The 16,845-nt window shown below is 45.8% G+C and overlaps 1 protein-coding gene across 13 annotated transcripts in view; it reads right to left on the bottom strand.

Moving 5' to 3' along the window:
* The window catches only part of CELF2 (CUGBP Elav-like family member 2), a 1,322,506-nt gene that overhangs the window by 586,086 nt on the left and 719,575 nt on the right, over positions 1-16,845 (bottom strand). For 2 of the 13 annotated variants that reach the window (XM_078676874.1, XM_078676952.1), the window contains exon 1: positions 12,162-12,354. The exons of 4 other annotated variants lie outside the window; for them this stretch is intronic. In XM_078676874.1, the coding sequence (XP_078533000.1) occupies positions 12,162-12,268 (107 nt within the window). In that variant the 5' untranslated portion in view covers positions 12,269-12,354. Of the gene's footprint in view, positions 1-8,984; positions 9,142-11,141; positions 11,476-12,161; positions 12,355-16,845 lie in introns of those variants that run through there. 7 more of the 13 variants (XM_078676914.1, XM_078676771.1, XM_078676889.1 and 4 more) reach the window with 7 other exon arrangements.

Raw genomic sequence — 16,845 nt, forward strand, 5'->3', positions numbered from 1 at the left:
ATAAAAGGTGCTCACCTTTTACCCCTGCCACACTGCAAGAATTAAAGCCTCGCATCACCTTCTTCACAACGCTGCATGTATTTATATTGAGCTTGGATTGGAAATAATTTCATAGGCCTGTGCCAGTTTAAAAGGAATCTGCACAGTTGCAACTCTATTGCTTACATTTGAGAGTAAATGAGGGGTGCAGAGGCATGACCCTTGAAAAACAATGCCTGTTTCATTTCTGAAGTCAGTAGAAGCATGGCAAAGGGGCTGGATGAAAATATTTGGATGTGGTGAAAACACTGGTTAGGTAGCTGAAAACATTTTCTAGTGACACCTTCTATTTGACATCGCCTGCAACACACTCAATTAATGCAAGCCTCAAGCTCATATCACAAAAGTAACGAGTAGAGTGAAGAGACGTGTAATATAACATTCATGCATGAATATAGATTCTGAGCACAGGACCAATGATGAGGTCATGAATCTCATACAGACAGAGTCCAATAGATATTGGAGTAGTGGGCATTCCTGTAAGTATAGAGCCTAGTCTCATTTAGAGAAATTGATAAATCGCTCATCTTTCCAGGCCACCATTATTAAAAATGTTACTTCAAATGTACAAACAAGCAATGGACCCTTCGACTCTTATTCCTCAATGGTGAGCAGATTTTAATCTAAATTGTGTTTATGTCTTACTAGTTAACAGACTTTTTTGTTGTTGTAAATACATGGGTAATTAAAACCTAAAATATGAAAGTACACTGTGCTTGTAGAATCAAGTCAGATAATAGGATATAGCCCTACTTCATCACACAGTCCAAGTGTGGTCGAAGTTCTACATGGGGCTGCAGGCAATACTGTGTGCTCTCCAGATGTTCTAGGGTGAAGTGAGGCTGTGCACATTGAAAAAATGTGACAATGTTTGGAAACATATTACGCTTGGAATAGGCATTTAAAAGAGTTGTAATTTAAGAAACAATGCATTTCAGATTTCCTAATTAAAAAACATCTTTGAATTTCTCGATTCCTGCATCTGTCACAATTTAACAGTCTTTCTAATAAACCACACCCATTTTGACATTTCAAGCTATTGAGGGGAATAATCGTGCTAACTGAAACACTTGCAGAGTCTTTGAAAGGACTGAGTCCTGGAATTCCATCTCCCCACATAAAGGACAAGTCCTATCAGGAAAGGTGGCACTCATTCTAACTATGCCCACCAGTGCACTTTGAGATAGACAAACAGGAAGTGTGTAGCAGTGGCACGCCTACACTTCCTGTTTGTGGGTCTTGAGGAAAGCAGAAGGGTTCTCTCTACACAGGAGGAAGTGGAAATGTAAAAATGTACCAAGCTGCAGACATCGAAGGTGCGGTGGGGGCAGGAAACCTTGAGGTTATCAGGCAGGAGGAACACTGCAATACTGAAGGAGGGATGTGAAGAAATGCATTACAGAAGCGACTTCTGTCAGGGTTCTTTGTCTTTAAATGTAGAGGAGAGACCCTTCTGAGCACGCCTGCTCGGTGTGCACCAGTATTACTCAGAGGTAAGCAGAAAGTGGGAAACCAAGTACATGCACTGCTCTATTTCTGTCATCCTGCAGCAGACAGCACTGGGAAGGGGTAGCCATGCCAGAAAGCTGAATGTTTTCCTTGTACTGCTCTACACTATTTTATTTCTTATAGACAAAAGTTATTTAGAGGACCTTCACCGTGATGGCTTCCTTCTGTTAGCTGGGGAATGGGTGCAGCAAAATGCGACTAGCCTAACGTAGGGAACGAGCTCGGGGCTTGTTTGGCAAAAGGAACTAATCTGAGGGAGCAACTGCGATGTGATCACATCAGTACTCATTTTACAAAGCAGCTTGCCTTTAGGCGCTATTGTCGCCGTCAATAACATGACTTGAAATGGCAGGATCTTAGTTCTGCAAGTGAATCTCTGCTCAGAGTCTCTGAACTATGCCAAGTGTCTGTAACGCCCCCCAGTGCGACAAAGGGGCTGCACTTTCTAAATTTTCTTCACATGGACTACGCATCGAAACCAAGCTCGTATTGCCATGTTATCAGTTTAAATATATTTTATATTCCAATTGGATAGGGTCCAGTTTTGGGGTGGGGTGTATAAGGAGCATTGCCGCTGAGCCTTGCATGCTCCATGCAGTCTTACAAACTGGAGGTGTGAGAGCCTCTGAAGACTCAAGATGGGCTAGACCCAGATGCCAGACTGTGGTTCCGCTTGAGGTCCTCTTGGACCCCCATGCCCAAATGGAGCTGAGCTCTTATGTGGCTTCTGTCTGTCGCCCATGCTCTAACCGCCTGCACCCAGATTTAAAGACAAACCAGTATTTGTTTCTTCTAAAACAGGACAGAGAAAGAGATATCCATCCAGTGGCTTAATTGCACAATATGAAACCAGAAAACCTTAGGCCAATCTCGACTTACCAAATTGTGTGGTCAAAGGCAAATATTTAATTTCACTGTGCTACCTTTTTCTTTATTATTGCACAGGAGAGCCCCTTGAAATACATCAGTTCAGAGTGTGCTCTGTAGAAATACCTCTTGCGTGCATGATTTAATAGATTATTAATGTTTCTCCAAACGCAATAAGAATCTAGGCCACGCAGGCTGCACATGACAACTGATGCCTTTTAGTTCACAAATGGCATCCTCGTGAGGGTGGAAGGAAGGCATAAAGGTTTCTAAGTTCATGTTTTAAAACTATCACTTTTAATAAATACCTTTCAATACATTGATATTCTTTGATGCACGAAGGTGAAACGCTTCCACATGTTAAAGAAATACATTTAAAAAATGTTTTAATAGACTTTACCATATTTGTATATGATATTTCTTGTACGATTTCCATGCCAAACATTTTCACGATTCGAACCGTGCACCCTCTTCTAAAGCCAAGCCAGACCCGTGGCTCGGTTCTAACTTTGCTTTTTGGTCCACTCACATCCTTTGCATACCAAAGAAAATGTCAGCAGACTACTTGAACACCAGTCAATGAGTAACCTATACCTGTCAAAGGACCTCTTGGGCCAAGGAAAGGGTAGTACGGTGTTCTACAAATGCACATTAATGTAACAAGATACCATAACATAAAAAAGTAGAATAAAATCCAAATATGTGTAATGTGTGTCATTGCACAGTAGTGGATCCGTTTGACAATTGGTTGGTAGTCCTACTAAAAAACACAAGTAAATAGCAAATTATATGCTTACACCTATCAGTTGAACAAACACTCCAAGCACAATCACCCTGTACTTTTAAACCTAGCACTAGTTGTTGTTACCACCCAACCTGATGGTCCTCATTATGTTGACCTTGGAAGGAAAGACGTCTGAGTCAATCCTACCGGAGTTTCGACCTCTGACCTCAAGGTTAGGAGCATCTCAGCAGAGGGCACACAACCACTTATCTAGGCCTTCAGCTATTAAGGGCTGCAACATTCAATGAATCCTCAGTGACTGAAGCCTGGCCCGCACGGTTCACCGGTGTTGAGTACTAATAATGTGTAATGATATTTATTGTTCTAAATAATTGGTACATCTCGGGCTGAAATAGCACCAGCTTCTCCGGGGCGAGCCCTCGCTGGCATTGGGCCTTTCAGGTTTCATCAGCCAAGGTGTTCTCAGGGCTGCGCGGCTCTAACTTCCCATTCACCGCATCTTCAGCTAATTAACTCTCCTGATTACAATAATTAGTATTGATTCACTCCGGGATGACTTCCTGAGCATTCAGGCCCAATCTGCACGCGCTGTAAAGTTCTGGATATGAATATTAATGGCGCGCTCTTGCTTTGTTTCAGAGCCCCAGAGGTGCACTATGCAATCCTATACACTTCAGTTGCAGATGTGAACACACTTCAGGTTTGAACTCACTGAGCAGATGCGTCAAGAAGCACATTATGCGTCAGTAGACTTATATGCAATCATTCGTTCGATTATAGAGTCCTTCGTAGAGCACCTAAGTAACCCATGGGGTGCATAAAAGCGCTGTAAAGTGCAGCAGAATAAGCAGAAGGTGAATTCAGGATGAACAGCACAGCGGAGTGGTGATCAGTCTGCTTCTAAACACACATAATGACGTCAGTCAGGGGTATTGAGAGCCAGGTACATGGAGGGACTTGCCCGTGATCAAGAAGTTTATGTGTTTTCTGGTTCCATAGTTGAGAGGCATCCACTCCCTCTCCCTGGACGTCGCATCCATGAGGATATATCCGACAGAGTTGTATAGGAAGATTGGGGCAAATCAGTTTTATAAGAATTATTCCACTTCGATCTTTATTTCTAGATTGCTGAAGTCCCACGTTTGCATCCGTTCCTGCCTGCTCTGTTTCCCCACTCTCTAGACCTTAGTCAAAGCCTAACTGTACCTGCTGCAGCCAGTGCTAGATTACCACTCTAGCTCATCTCCTAGTCTGGAGATGAGAAAAGTGCTGCTGTATTTACAGCTCTTCCTGGCGCGAGAAACTCATGACACTTCATGTTTATTTATGAAGTTTTCTATAGCGCTGTCAAGACCCAGAGGTAACAGAGCGCTTTACAGTAGAGAATAGCATATAATCAACAAAAGCATGACATATGACGGGTTTTCGGCAATCCACGAGTGTCACAGTGAGCGCTGCATATGTGTAATGCAGAGCTTATTTGGTATCAAGGGTTCAATACACTTTACAAAATCGCATGTAATCCCCAAAGGCATGACCTAGGAAAGGTATTGACAATCCACGAGAAAAAGTAGGAGCTGCATAAATTTACTGCAGAACTTCTTTGGTATCAGGGTTCCAAGGGGGCACAAAGTTTTGATGTTGCAGTCTGTTACATCTTATCCACAGCCAAGAGAACGGATGAGGAACAGGGACTTGAGTTGTGTTTTAAATTCCACAAAGGACGGTATGGTTCTGATGTGCGTGGGGATGGAGTTCCAAATTTTAGGGGCGTTTCCCGTGAAAGAGCAGTCCGCTGTTCTTTTCTTTTTGGTTTTAGGTATGATGAGCAGGAGGGAGTTAGAGCTTCTCAGATTCCTGGCTTGACCAGCTTTTTGTGTTTTTTTGCCAGGTATTCAGGTTTGCCGGTATGGGGGGCTTTGTGGGTTAGGCAGGCCGTCCTGAAGCTGCTTCGCATTTCTACTGGTAGCCATTTGAGTTCTTTGAGTGCCGGGGTGATGTGATCAGATTTTTTGATGCCGGTGATTATTCTGGCTTGCTATGCTGCTGCCACCTCAACCAACCTTAATTCTCTTGATGGACTCAGTGCTGGTGTGTGGGTAGGACCTGTACACCAGTAGAAGCCAGTGAAGATGTCATTGCCAATTCCCTTGGAAACCAGGAAACTGATGCCATCCATCACTTACAGTATTAGTAAAATGGGGAAGCAGAAGGGATCTGTACTCTCAGATGCAGGAAAGACCAATTGGGTTCTATTAAGCTAACCTAAAGAGCCCAACTACTCTCAGAACAGGGAGGAACCCACGCTACCAGGGCTGAACCCATTGTGACAACGACCTTGCACACAACAACTCTACGTGGTTTGGCATGCATGCAGGACACTGGCTCTTGAATACTCTGCATGGACTTGGATTCCTGCAGAACAATGGGTTCACATCCATGTGGGACAACGGGCCCCGAGCACTATGTTATATATGAATTGGGAATCATGCAGGACTATGGTTGTCGTACACTCCTCTTAACCTTGGCTAGGATTCATGCAGGACAATGATCCCTCAACATGCCACACTGGCCATTGGATTTAGATTCATTCAGGTGATCCCTGAAAACTCCACTCAACCTGGGATTGGCTTCATGGAGGACAGCAGTTTCTAAACACTCCATTCTTCCTGGGCTTGGTTCCTTGCAGGTCAGTGGTCCCTGGACACCCACTCAACCTGGGCTTGGATCCATGCAGGCTGCCGTAGCCCGTTCAGGTGAGAGTGGTGGGGCCAGGTGAGGGGGTTTCAACAAATGGCGACCAGGGGAAATTAAATTAAGGGACTATGGGCCCTGCGTACGCCACTCTTCCTGGGCTTGGATCCATGCAGGACAATGGTTGTCAAACACCTCTTAACCTGGGCTACGATTTATTAAGTGCGATGGTCCCTCAACACACCACTATTCCTGGACTTAGAGCCTTGCAGAGCAGTGGTCCCTTAAATACCGCTTAGCCTGGGCTTAGATTCATGCTATCCATTTTGCATGCAACAGTTTGTAAGCGATGTGTACATCACCTAGGCGATTTTGCCATTATGTAAGTAACTTGTACACAGCACTGTAGCTAATGTGTCATAGGCCCTAGTGCAAGTAGGAAAATAACCCCACCGCTACCTACCCCCAACTCCCCCCACCTCCCCGCCCCCCTGGGTTGATTTGTAATATACGGCAATAAGCAGGGCTGAGTAGGCCGCTCAGGAGTCAGGACTCTTGGCCCTGGTGCCACTTCACCTGCCTGCTACATCAATGGAAGCTACGCCCCTGGTTGTGTGTGGTACAGATATATGTGCAGCTGCACGTGAGAGAAGGCGAGTGGCACAGTAGAGGTTGTGCTAGGGTATTGGGAGGGGTGTAAGCTCGGAGAGGCGGATCCAAACACTGGGCAGGGCAAAGACTTCGGCTGGCACCACTTTCATCGCACTGTGCATTACACTGAGATGACAAGCACCAGCACACACATTGCATGAATAGAGCAAAGAGTCGTGCAATGCACTAGCCGTGCGTTAATCTGCACGCTGAGCACAGCATCAATGGCAGAGCCCGATAAACAGCAGACCAATGAGGAAACTGCAACGTGTTAGCGGTGAGGAGCAGCATTCGCGGCACATGTGCGGAGGGGGCCCAGGGGAAAGGCTAGGGTGAAGATAAGGGCATCTGTATCTGGTTTTCGTTGAACCTCGCGCCCCTCCCTTCTTTCCAAGGCATGATAACTCATCAAACCTCATTTCTCACCCTCCCTTCGTAGCCCAGGCTCCACGAGCATCTCAGACCCCCTGCAGTAGCCGGGGGACAGGCAATGCTGTGCCCCCCGCCTGACGCCCTGCTGGCCTGGCGCCCTCACAGTGGGCCGACCGGATGTGGACGCGCCTCCTCGACCGTCTCTGCAGGGGGGAGGGGAACCACTGTGCGCTTTTTGGAAGATGCCCCCCCCCTCCCCTCCGAGTAGGTAATGTCCCCTGGCTTCAGCGAGAGGCTTGGGGTAAAATGGGACGGGCACAACTGACGCACAAACCCTGTGGTCTTGGGCATGTCGGTGCTTCTCGCTGGAATACCGCGCCAAACACGGCTATTAACCGACTTATTGACAGCTTGCTTACATAATTAGTCTTACTGGAAGCTACTTTCCGTCAGCGCTCAAATACAACGTACAATGCTGCAGCTTTAAGTACACTAAGGTCGCAAAGCACACCCCAGAGCCTGGTAGACCCGAAACTGCCGATGCTCTTGTAATGCAAACATTGCCCAAGCAATACAAGCCGCGAGCATCGGGGAGTTTTTTTTCTCTATACATTTGTATTGGCATTTAAGGCAATATGGTACAATCCAGGTTTTTGTATAAAAACAACAACCCACCCAAAACCGAGCAATGAACATTCTCCGGGGGGAGGGCATCGTAAGTTAAATTTAGCAGCAGGCAGACTGCTGCTTCCCCTCTGTGGAGGGCTCCAATCGCGGTTCTACTCCGATGCCTCTTAGACGGGACTGAGTCAAACACATCCCTGGTTGAATCGCCATTGTCCAGATCTGCTCGTCACCTGCAGCTCACAGGTGGGGCAAGCTCAGCCTTCCCCGCAAGGCTTACAAAACACGCACCGTTTATTTCCGAAGTAACAACTTCCATCTTTTGAGATTCAAGATACTGTATGCGTTGTGGACTTTAAAATATCACAATAAGGATTATTTATATCATGCGCGCGCCCGCACAGACGAGGGCGCGCAGATTTACAGCCTTTTGACACCCGATTGCTCTTCGGTTTAGCAAATGGATGGAGTCAGACAGGCGGTGGCTGGTTGCTATAGAAGCTGGAGAGCATCTCAAAATGTTTGTTGCAGAGAGCTCAGGTATGGTATCACACCGCAGGGGTTGAGCCTCACACCCTTTTAAGGTACATACATTTTTTTTAAATAACAAACATGAATAAAGTGACACAAGGCCACTTAGATGGAGTTATGGCACTCAACAAGTGCTGCGCACGAATAAAAAAAAACCAAATACATTAATACATACATAAAAGTAAATGCATGCAGTTAGGTAAGGATCTAATGGTGACATTATCATTCTTTCCCTAGGCTAGAGACCAGGCTGTTGAATGGTGCACATTGCATAATGAGCCATCAGGGTCGGAGATGGGGTGAGATCTCTCCCGCGTCTGAGACCTTCTAAAATACGCAGTGTGCCACTGAGCAGAGTTGGAGGGACGCGTGGATGGGGGTGCAGTCATGAGTTGGAGGATGTACAACATTCTAGTTCGTTTAAAGTCAATGGTATATATTTTGGGGCAACTGATGAACTAAAATAAAGAGGGCTAAGGGAGCGTTGTATACTGTCTGTTGTGCCAGCAATCGGAGCTGTTGAACTAGGAGTTACGAGCTCCAATCCCAGCTCCCCTACAGGACCACCTGAATGATCTTGGATAAATAAATTCATCCGCTTATACCTTGGTTTCATTACCTGCAGGGCCAAACTGGGACAGGAAATTGTCCGGGGCATTGAAATAAAAGTGGCCCCCGTTAGAGAATTAGATAGCTAAAAAAAAGTGTCCCAAATGTACAAATCGAGGCAATTTTGATCATGTAAAGATATGCTGTATAGAGGTGTTTTTCATGCTATGGGAGACTATGTATTTGTACTTGCTACAGGCAATGTTTGTGGTAATGTTAGGGAAATAAGCAATAACCCCGGCCCACCATGCCATAAAAAGATCCACAAACAGCCACTAAAATCTGCCCTACATTGACCTGTCAGACCAGCTGAAAGACGGCAGTACAGGCCAGTCCAGCTTACCTGCCTCTTCTGCCATACAATTGGCTCCCTTGCCAGTCGTCAAAAGGTAGTTTCAAGCGTTGTACAAAGCACACTGGACATTCAAGTGTTACTTTTTAAAGCGGGGATACCAGAGCAGTGGGGCGTGGACCAGCTAAGACCAGACGTCAGCTCTTGTGAAACAACACACTGCGCTGGGGTTTACAGGGCCAGGGACGCTGCGTCGCTTCCTCAGTCCTTCAGCATCACATGGCTTCACTTCCCTTTCTTCAGCTAGCAAAGCTTTCACAGCCCTCTCCTCCCCCAGACCTTGGCCAAGCCCCGGCTCCAGCTGCAGAGCATGTGAAGCACCACGAGGAGGGCCATCTTGTCCCATGCGAGTAACAAGGTGTAATGAACCCAGCACTTAACCTAATGTGATGAATAATCATCCTTATGGAACATTTCAAGCAGTTTATCCTCTGACACAATTTATAACTATGTATAGCAAAATATAACATATGCTGTGGAAAATAGGGATTATGGAATATAATGTACAACTGAGCACAGAAACAACACTGTAATATGACAACATATGTTTCTCCAACAACACCATTGAAAGCCGTATTTGGAAAGACAGCCTCAAGTGTAGGTTCTGCTTTTTGGGCAAACCCCTCTCTAGTGTTCTGATGCAAGATGTGTGCTGCTTTGTAGTGCCTAACAAACTCAAATAAAATATAGAAACGTATGAGAATATTTCTCAACATGTCAAATAACGTTTAGTACACAGCACATGAGATAGGAGGTAAAAGTGCATGACAAAAATACACAAGGTGGTGGGAAGGCCTATGTTGACAAGTGGCCTTCAAGTGACCAACCTGCATGTGCACCTAATGTTCTGGAACTTACCGGCACTGTGAGGAACCCACTCGTTTGTGCAAAACTGTAAGTGGAAATAGACCAATAACAAAACATATCTTCCAGCTACACAACACCTTTGAAACGATGCACACCTCTGCATCGACCACCACTTACACATCATACGGAATCCTGCAGACTTCAGAACACGTCTGAAGTGGTGAGACAATGCTCTTTCTATGGCCAGCAGGAATCATTATAGAGGTATCAGTGATCACACAGGAGCCGGGCATGTCTTCTAATACAAAGCCAGATATTTCCCTAATTTAGTGTTTTGCAAGATACAGCTTTACAGAAATAAATATGACCTCAGCGATCTCCAGGGACAATAAAGTAAACATGTTTTAAGTTGTGTCAGTTAAAAGTATCACTACCTAAAAAAATATTAAATAATTAAGAAAATGCTTGAACAGGAACCTAATTCTGCAATCTTAAAATGAGCCCTATCTATGTTTGTCTACCAATAGCATTGCACGCCATCACAATCTGCAAAATGCATTAACCCGTGTGAACTCAGGGTGCCGATATAAATACACGTTGCACTAGTGTGGTGTGTGGACTGACACGATACAGCCAAGGAACGTTATGTGAACAAGGAACGTTACGTGAAAACTGGCTTAAACAATAGGTACCTCAAAGATAAAGGCAGCAGAGATATTTCGAAGCGCTTTGAAACACATGCACTGGGGCCAGTGGCACTACACACAACAAAGGAATGTATAAATGAATCTATAAAATGACCCATGACCAAGATGGACATAGCGACAGAAAACATGGCCTCCAGCAGTAGCAGTAAATGGTTCTCATATTGCAAGCAGGCAACTCTAGCCACAGAATGGGAGCATCCTTGCACACAGCAACTGACAGTAGTGTTGCAACTCAATAACCTAAGTTTAGTACCCCAACATTTCCGATGTAAAAAAAAAATACATTATTTGAGTGATAGTTCGTACCCTTCCGCCAACCCCCTCGCTTTAAAATTGAAACTTGTCAAAACTCAGATTTTGCTAAAATAAAATGGGTTCTTTTTTTCGGAGATCGCGAGATGATTCCTAGCATCTGCCTTTGACATCATTTAAGGGCATCTCCGTATTCGCCCATAAGCCCTCCGTTACAGATATTAAATATCATTCATGTTTTCCTTCATGGTGAGAACCATCTACACCCTTCTGGTGCAAACTTAAAGGGAATCTGGCGCTTGCTTCAGCATTTTGCAAAGGGACTGCTTGCTCCGATAAGGGGAAAGAAGGAGTGCGGGATCCGAGCTCACTGAAGGATTACCTTTCTGCAGCCGGAGTTTTAGCGCGCTCCTATGACAACCAGGAGATTCCTCCAAGGCAGTCACAGTCCAAATGATGGGGCATAAAACACGCCGGGCGCGCTCTGGACACGAGGCGTTCGTCAGCTTGATATACGCTTTACAGGCATTTCGAATCGATAAGTTTTTCTCTCTGCTTAACGGCAAGGCAGGTGATCAATTCTCAACTTTTCTCTGCGCAGACACCGTGGGATGAGCTAGAGGCGGAGGTCAGCCCGGCGAAAACACCTGCGCGAGGGGCCGGAACCCGCCCCAACACCGAGCCGGCACCGCACACACAACCAGAGCGCGAGAGATGCAAGATGGCACACCGGGGCTGGAGGCGGAAGGGTGGGGGCGGTGGGAGGGTGGGAAAGGGGCACGCACCGACTGGAATGAAGCGAGTTTGACAGCTCCATTGTGGGGCCGTCCCATTGTCAGGCGCTGAGAATGATGCATTCAGAGCCCTGCCTCCGCGCCGGATACACAACAGGCGACATTGTGGAAGCGCGGAGCCGAGCTGGCAGGGTTCCCGCTCACCATCACTCCCTCTCCACCCTGAAGAGCTGGGCGTGCGCCACTCCCCCCGCTGCACACTCCAGGACGCCCCCGGGCCCACGTGAGGCCGCTCCGTCCCCCTGGACGGGGGCCCGGGCCGTGGTAGCGCCCAGAGGCTCTATTTAGGGAGGATAAACCCAGATTAAAGCACCGTCGGCAGTGGCGGCTTTAGACGGGATTAGGAAAGGATGGAGGGGGAAGCTGTCCCTGGAGAAGGCTGGGTTCGAAGCGGGCACGGAACAACAAAACAAAACACAAGGAAGAAAGAAGCAAAAAAAGAGACCCAAACTAACAGCCAGAGGCATGGGGGACGACTGCACGCCGGACGCGCGCGCGTTTCCCTCTCAGGGGCGCGAGAACTATCTGCACCCTGGCTCACCCCGGCCCCGGCGGTAAAACAAAACGCGGGAAAAGGGGGGTGGGGGCTGGGAGGAAACTCCACCTACCTCAGAAGCAGCTCCTCATTTCTCATAGTAACCGCCAGTTTGGGACAGCGCATGCTTTCTGCACAGAGCCTCTCAACAAAAGCCGGTTCACAAGTGCGCTCAAACATCAATGCCAGTGTGGCTGCTCGCTAATGGCCACTCTCTCCCCCCTCTCGCTCGCTCTCTCTCTCCGGCGCGCTCACCCCCGCTCCCGTCAGCGCAGAGTGCTCGAGCGCAGGGCCCCTGCAGAGCCAGTAAGCGGGAGTAATCCTCTGTGACAAGTTACGTTGTCTGGGCATATTTCACATTAATGCACTGCGCTGCCTATAGGGACCTTGTTTGCAGTCTGCCTAGCCTGCCTGGTGCTGGCTCGCCTAATTGCCAACCGAAATGGCTCAAAAATTAAGAGGGACTCAATTAGTGAAATCTGAACTTTTTTTTCTTCATAATAGAATTTGAGGAAAAGGCGGGTCTTAGTATGTTTTTTGCTGCTTCGACCTGATAACTCAAGAATCATCTTTCGGTCAGCACGAGGTCTCTTCTCAGCACTGTGTGCGGTTTTTAAAGCGGTATATGAGCAATTGAACAGCCTTGTGTAATTTTAAGCAAACATTTTTTTTGCACATATTTATTCATCACTAGATTATACACTTGTGGTGTCGATGCTCTGCAGAACATGTAAGACCTTCGGTAGATATTCAATATGAGACCTTGCTGGTGACATCTGCGCGCAAAGTTCAAGCCTGTTCGTCAAATCCTGACTCAGTCTTTCATCCTTCAACTGTCGATAACATGATTAATATTCATTGTGAAAATATTGACATTTGTTCTGTAAATTGATACGAAACGGCAAAGCAATGGAAGCAGGCGCTAAACGATGATATATAAAAAAATATTAATTTCACTTACAAATAAAAACATCAAAAGCATTTTGGGTCGGAACAATTTAACAAAACAGAATGTCAAAAAAAGAGCCCTTAAAGGGCACCGATCTAGCTACTAATATATGACAGCAGAACAAATTCCTGGCAATCCCCTCAAAAAGATGCTATCAAGCACTGGGCTGCACGTTAAGGCCTAAGCCACCGCTTTCACCTTTCCAGACCAGTCCTCTGGGACCGCCAATGCTTGGCTATCACTCCAAATGTTGAGCTGAAGGCATTGTGGGTTGGGTGGGCACTAAGGGGTGATTCAGAGTTTAGCACAGTGGAAGGCCGCAATACATTGGCTGGGGTCCCCACCACACTCGCTATTAGCCCTTCACTTTTAGTAGAGAGAGAAGCACTGCAGATGGAGTTTCTCCTGGCTCTCCTGTCAGAAATCAGTGACCTGGTGGCCCTTCAGCAGCAGACCTGCACGGCTTAGGGCCAAGCCACCAACACTGATTTTCATTGCCCACGTGTGTCATGCAATGAAATGGATTGTGCTCCAGGGTCATTGCTTTCTTTGCTTTTCCCAAACTCATTCCCTCTTTGGGAATTTTTTTTTTCGGATGGTCCAAATTAAATATGGTGCCCTCTTAGAATTCTGCTGTCCTTGGAATGCAACTGCCACAGCTGGAGATGTGCATCAGGCACTGATATCTATATCTGACTGGTGCTACTCTGCAAGGGGTTGCAGCAGGCAGTGTCCTCCACTGACCTGGTGGGTTGATAGACAGCCTGTCAATCTACAGATCAGCCCTTATGTCGCTAGCCTCAGATTTATTTTAAAAACTCTCTCTACCCTCCCCCTACTCTCGCCTTCTCTTCCTCCCTCCATCCCATACCTGGTCCGTTTGCCCAGCTGAAATAATTGCCATGAACAAAGACTGCTTCTCCTTGAACTCTTTGTTGGCAAGGAGCAGCCTGATACAAAATAAATTCTCTGAACGCCTGGCCCAGGCCAGATGTACTTTTGGTCTAAATGTTATCCAATTGATTTAATCTACCACATTCAGCTCCATCAGGCAACCCCTGTGTATTACTAACAAAACGCCATGTAATGGTTACTCGGCAACATGTTTGGGAATTAATTTTTAACTTGCTTCTACAGGCAGAGACGTTTTAAGGCATGGGCAAAGTGGGCTCCGGCCCAGAGCCCCAGCCTTCATGGGGGCCCCCTGATAGAGCCAGCTCTGTTCTGTAGAGTCTTGCCCTAATGACCTTGAATATTTGTTAAACAGTATTGTTTTCAATAGCTTTTTCCGTCAATGTATCTTTAATGTGGGTGGAGTGTGAGAGAGAATATTAGACATTTGCAGACAAATGTAGTGTTTATGTTTAATGTAACATCCATAAAAAGTTTCTTTTATATCAAAACCGGACATCACATATGAGAAATGGGAAGGTGTCACAGGGATTATTTGCAGTAATATTAGTGAGCTCTGCTGTTGTACAGTATTGAAAACACACACCCATCCCTAAATATTAGATGTAAACACATTTGGTATCTGGACAAATGTGTCAATGCATTGTCAGTGACCTTATCAAAGAGGGCATAAAGCTGAAATTGTATCATACGTTTCAAAGCTGTTCCGAACAGGGGCCCCCAAAATATGTTTAGCCCGGGGTCCCCAAAATCCTTAAGACATCCCTGTCTACAGGCCTCACCATCTAAATGGTGCTTTGTAGCTTCCATTGGTCACATGAGCTCAATACTAACTCAATAAATACAAATAAGACATACAAAATGAATCATCAAGCTGCATAAATTAGTACAGACGTAAACAAATAAATACATATATTAAAAGGCATTTATTGGCTCACAGTCCAGAATAGCGCAGTGTGAACCACCTGCCATGTTTCTGGTATGCTACACCCCCGCTCGCCACCTTGGTTCATTAATAAGTGGAATATATTGCACAGAGTAATTTAAACAACCCAAGATATGCTGGCAGATGACTGAGAATACGGGGCACAAGGCTATGGCACACAAGCTTTGATACCAGGCACAACGCCTGTATTTTTATTCATGTGTTTTGTTCCATATCAATGCACCACCTACTGCTATTTCAGAGTGTTGTGCTGGCAAGGATGATATTGTTATGGTCAAGCTCCAAGCATCTTATCCAGTCCATCTCCCCAAGGGTTTCCTCACCCAAGTATCTTCAGCGAAGGGTAGAAACAGGCAAGGAAACCTTACTCTTTGTTTATGTTATTACGCTAGGGATATATGCTTGTCCCTCTTGATGCACTCTTCCTCTCTACATCTCCTCTTCTCTTCACTTCAAGCGAGGCCATCTTTTCACTAGATTTCTCTTTGCGCATGCTCTTCAGCAACAACATGTGAATATTCTTTCCTTTCAACGATCAACCCTCGCCTCCAGTAAGTTCATTGCACTGCATCACAGCCATGAGACCCCGGAAGGCCCTTGTGCCCACTCATGCCCAGTTTAATCAAATCCAAGATCCGCTACTGCCCCTGCATAGGGGGCCATTAACACTCCCTCCTCACTTCACATTTCATCCCTTTTAAGTCTCAGGACTCCAAACAATTGCAAGAAACTACACATACACAAACTCACGAATGAAAGTGGCTTTGACACATTCACAGTGACAACTGCCACTTTTTTGTACTCCTCAGCATACGAAGAGCTCACAAACATCTCTTGTTCATAGTGGCTAAAAAGCAAATTGTTTCTTCAGTATCCCCCAGTAGACTTTCACTTCTTTTCAATTTGCTTCCTGAATGTTTTCAAGCTTAACAGTCTTCACCACCACCTTTTTTTGCAGACATCTTGTGGGATCCTCCTCATTGGATAAGATCATTTTCCTCAAACTCCCCACTCCAGATTGTAAGGGAATTCATGACCCTGAACCCTCTCTTTCAATTGCAATATCAGCTATGCTCCACATCACAAAACCACCTTACCACAGACTAATCACTCTATGCAGTATCAAATAGGTACAGCCTTCTCTTCTAGCCCCATAAAACCCTATCTTTGGTTTTCACGAAAAGCTCTTGAAGTTACAGTGGACCTACAACCGTGACCAGTCAACGCCCTGTGAGCTCAAGTCAGCATCTGATGACCTAACCATTTTGGACCATCCACAGCATATGAACATCGATGTAACATATGCATTTCACACTGATGCATCTTGCCCTATGTTCGAACCAAGTATTCCCACTGCCCTTCCTTATCACCGTACTTGTCAAGATGCTAAACACAATTGACTTCCATCATGAGTGACGTAGATGCCAGGGGACCTGCATTTTTTACAAGACCTATAGTATTACTTATAAGGCAGCAAATACTATCACAATTTCCCACCTGACAGAAATACTCTCTCTCTCTCAGGAGGGCAATACAGTGCAAGAAAGCCAGATATCTTTTATGTAAAGTAAAGTGGAGGGAAAGGACAGGAGGACAAACCTCCAGCCACCCACCCAGTTTATATAAATTCATCTTGCTGTACATCAGGCGTGTGTTTCCATTCCTGTGTTTCTGAAGGAACTAAAACCATAGATGACTCACATCTCCCCCAAAACTATATGAAAGTGACACTGAAGCTTCCCCTTTCTGGTATTTAGTACAGCACTTTGTTGATTCCTAACATTTAGGTCATCTGTGTCAAGGCCACCTGGAGGGCCTTCTCTCTATATCTCTGTTTTTCAAATATACTTGTATGTCTATCTGCTGCTATGTTTTCTTGCACCTTATACATTCCCATCTTCATCCCTTACAATTATGACAGATCTGGAGTATTATTTTTGAGTTTCACCT

This window comes from Lissotriton helveticus, chromosome 1_1 (genome assembly GCF_964261635.1).
Source record: "Lissotriton helveticus chromosome 1_1, aLisHel1.1, whole genome shotgun sequence".
Lineage (NCBI taxonomy): Eukaryota > Metazoa > Chordata > Amphibia > Caudata > Salamandridae > Lissotriton > Lissotriton helveticus.